The sequence below is a fragment of the Echinops telfairi genome, unplaced genomic scaffold (assembly GCF_000313985.2).
Source record: "Echinops telfairi isolate 266 unplaced genomic scaffold, ASM31398v2 ScPeMD7_11;HRSCAF=52, whole genome shotgun sequence".
Taxonomy (NCBI): Eukaryota; Metazoa; Chordata; class Mammalia; order Afrosoricida; family Tenrecidae; genus Echinops; species Echinops telfairi.
The window spans coordinates 35,440,901-35,444,546 of NW_022103908.1; the positions used below are offsets into that span (position 1 = coordinate 35,440,901).

Genomic DNA, 3,646 nt, shown 5'->3' on the forward strand with positions numbered 1-3,646 from the left:
CCGCCATCAGCACAGCTCCATGTGTCTTGTCTACAGGAATGTCTCGCAGGGAGTGAGTGTATCTGGCTTCCAGTGAGCTATTTATCTCCTTCGCACCTCCAAATGAGGTCATCATTTGAGACCTGATTGACAGGCTAGACTCCAGTTAATCCTTCTACCAGAACAGAGGGATATTGCTTGTGTTAAAATCAGGAAAAGTGGGTGTCAAGATTTTTCAGCTGAACATATATTCTTGGAACCTAGACCATATGAAAAACAGAAGGTGGTGTCAGGATTTGGACGTAGGTTCATTAGTGATCTGCGATGTGTAGACAACACTCCCTTGCTTATTTAAAGTGAAGAAGATGGGAAGCATTTATTGATCTAGATCAAAGGCTACAATCTTCAATATTGGTTTATCCCCCAACGTAAAAAGTAAATCCTCACAACTGGACCAATAAGTAACATCATGATTAGCAGAACACACTGACGTGGCCAAGGGCTCTGTTTTCAAACGGTAGACAAACAGAAGATCTGTAAGGTGAATGATACGGAGATCCGCCGTCTTTGGGATAATCAAGTATTGGCGATCCAAAGGGCAGCGTTTGTCCCAGGACCCATTCAGAAGGCAGGATGGGTTGGGAAAATAGGAGGACTTGGGGGAACAGGAAACACGGAGGGGAAGTGGGGTAAGTGACCTTGCATGTGGGGGTGCCCCAGGACCAGGAAAGCTGTAATTAATGAGACGAGTAAGCACTGGAGATGGGCTGCTTGAGACTTAGATCTGCAGTGAATGGCCTGCATCTCCCACTGCTTGTTCCTAACATGTGGTCACGTGTGTGTTTATTTTTCCGGCCAGGTTTAAGAGCAGGACTCGCTGCCTCCATTGCTGGGAGTTCTATTATCAACAAAATGTTACTAGCAAATATTGATCCTTTCGGCGCAACGCCATTCATTGACCCAGATCCAGATTTGCTGTAAGAAAATGCTTGTGCAAATACTTTCCTTTTCTCTTCTCTCTGTCTTGTATTAATTATAATGCTTTAAAATTGTATTCTAATAAATCTGTTTTCACCCAAGGATAATCAGAAAATCTCAAAAATTAGTGATGATGAGAGTTGTCCCATTTGAAATTCAGTTATTTCCACTACTGTCCCCCAGCCACAGTATTTCCCAGTTGCCCCCACTATTCTTCCTGGTAGAAACCCCATGTGGCCAGCTATTCAGTACCCCTGAATATTTCACTTAGAGGTCCTTGCATATCCACATTAGTATTAGTCTCGTCACCACCGTTCTTCTCCGACCCTCAGCATCGACTCATCACTCCACATGCGGCTTCTGTTGTTACTTACCTGCCCACATTGTTCCCTCCTTCCTCAGAACAGAAAGAAAAGCCGTGGCTCTTCCACATAGGCTTCCTTTTTTCATTTTGCATCTGTGCTCCCTTGTTTCTTTAATGACATTCCTCAAGGCAAATTTATGCCAGGCATGATGGGCTGGGTCTAGGAGAGTTTGCGCAGGCGATACTTGTCCATCATTAAGAGTGGACGTGAAGGAGATTTTCCAGTGAGGAGCGTGGGTCCTCACTGCAGGGCCCTGCCACAGTCACCGTACTTTGTCTCAGTAGGAAGGGGCCAGCGCAGGAGAGAGAAGCACTAAAGTTGCTTTGCAGCTAGTAGAGCAGCCAACTGGCTCTGTGTCCGTTGTTGCCCACCATCGGCCCTTGTCCCATCAGAACCCAGGGTTACACATGCATGGGTTGTGCACGCAGATGCGGATGGGAAGCAATTCCTGCTAAGCCTAGCTCTCATAAGAAATGAAAATTGACTTGAGCAGTGTTTAGGATTCTTTCATATGCTAATTATAATTGTTATATACTATATATAATGTGTGATACATCTGAATAAATGTCTATTATATATCATAAAACATTTTAATAAAAACAATAATATATACTATAATAATAGCATACGAAATCATAGAATTATGACTAATCATAACTGAACCTAAAACTGATCAACTTTAAAAGATTTCACCTTGTCATCCTAGAGATGGGTATACAGAAAAATGTGTGATGAATAATTACTTTGGAATTGGATTGGATGCAAAGATTTCCTTAGAATTTAATAATAAACGAGAAGAGCACCCTGAAAAATGCAGGTAATTTTAATCTTTAGCAACAATCTGATTAAGTGAAACCAACTTACTTTAATTTCATGTTTTATTTCTTTTGCTTGTTCTGCCCTTAAAAAAGTAAAGAAACAGTATTTACTGAAACGGTGTGCCAATATTGGTTTTTCAGAAGCCGGACTAAAAACTTCATGTGGTACGGCGTCCTCGGAACCAGGGAGTTGCTGCAGAGATCCTACAAGAACCTAGAACAAAGGGTTCAACTTGAGGTACAGTCTTCAGTGGGGTGTCATTCCACTTGTGCAACGGACGTGGCCTAAATACCTTTCAATCGGCAGTTAAACCCACGAGGGGAAAACTAGAAGCGTGGTTAGCAAATCGCTGTGTTAGCTGTATTCGAAAGGAGAGGTAGTCACTGGTTATGTTACTGATGAAAATTAAAGGCTGCAGCCTTTGGTATGGATTACAACTCAATGTAGAGAAAACGAAATACTCATAATTAGACCAGTAGACAATAAATATCATGATAAACACAGAAAAGATTGAAGTTATCAAGGATTTCATTTTTGCTTGGACCTACAATTAGTGCTCATGGAAGCGGCAGTTAAGAAACCAAATGGCAGTTACGTTGGACAAATCTGCTGCACGAGACCGCTTCAGAGTCTTGCAGAGCAGAGCTCTCTCTTTGAGAACCAAGGTGAGCCTGACCCAATTCATGGTTTTCCCTTGCACCGCATATGCCAATGGAAGCTAGGCAGCGACTAAAGAAGATGCCAGAAGAACTGATGCCTTCGAATTAGGATATTGGCCAAGAATATTGAGTGTACCGCAGACTGCCCGAAGAGTAAACAAGCCTGTCTTGCAAGAAGTGCAGCCAGAAAGGCCCTTGGACGTGAGGATGGCAAGGCATTGGGCATGCTTGCAGAAGAGACCAGTTCCTGGAGGAGAAGAACGTGCTTGGTCAAGTCCAAGGTCAGACAGAAAGAAGAGCCTCAGGAAGACGGTTCCATACAGTGTCTTCTACAGGGGGTTCAACGGTGGTGAGGATGGACTAGGCAGTATTTTTTTAAAATCATTTTATTGGGGGCTCTTACAGATCTTCTCACAAGCCATCCATCCATCCACTTTGTGAGGCACATTTGCAGATATGTTGCCGTCATGACTTGGCAGTATTGCATTCTGTTGAACATGGGGGCACTGTGAGTTGCAGCCAACTGCATGGCACCCAACAACAGCAAAAGCACAATTTTATCATTTTTTTAATTACATATTTTTTACAAAACTGTCTTCTTTTAATGGCAGTCTTCTCAATAGCTAAGTTTATTTGGGAATAGAATCAAACAGTCAGCATTAATTTGAGAACATTAGTTTAAGAGATAAGGAAAAATTTTGCAATTTTTCTTTTAGTCAGTAAGAATTTATTAGCCAGAGGATGTATACTGGTACAGATAGGAACTGGAAACACAGCAATCCTGGACAGATGATCCCTTCAGGACAAGTGGTGAGAGTGGCGATACTGGGAGGGTGGAGGGAGGGT

At 42.6% G+C, this 3,646-nt stretch overlaps 1 protein-coding gene across 1 annotated transcript in view; it reads left to right on the forward strand.

Moving 5' to 3' along the window:
* DGKH (diacylglycerol kinase eta) overlaps positions 1 to 3,646 on the forward strand; it is a 138,164-nt gene that overhangs the window by 102,285 nt on the left and 32,233 nt on the right. The window contains exons 17-19 of the mRNA XM_045287092.1: positions 839 to 956; positions 2,029 to 2,139; positions 2,282 to 2,378. Coding sequence (XP_045143027.1) covers positions 839 to 956; positions 2,029 to 2,139; positions 2,282 to 2,378 — 326 coding nt within the window. The remainder of the gene's footprint in view (positions 1 to 838; positions 957 to 2,028; positions 2,140 to 2,281; positions 2,379 to 3,646) is intronic.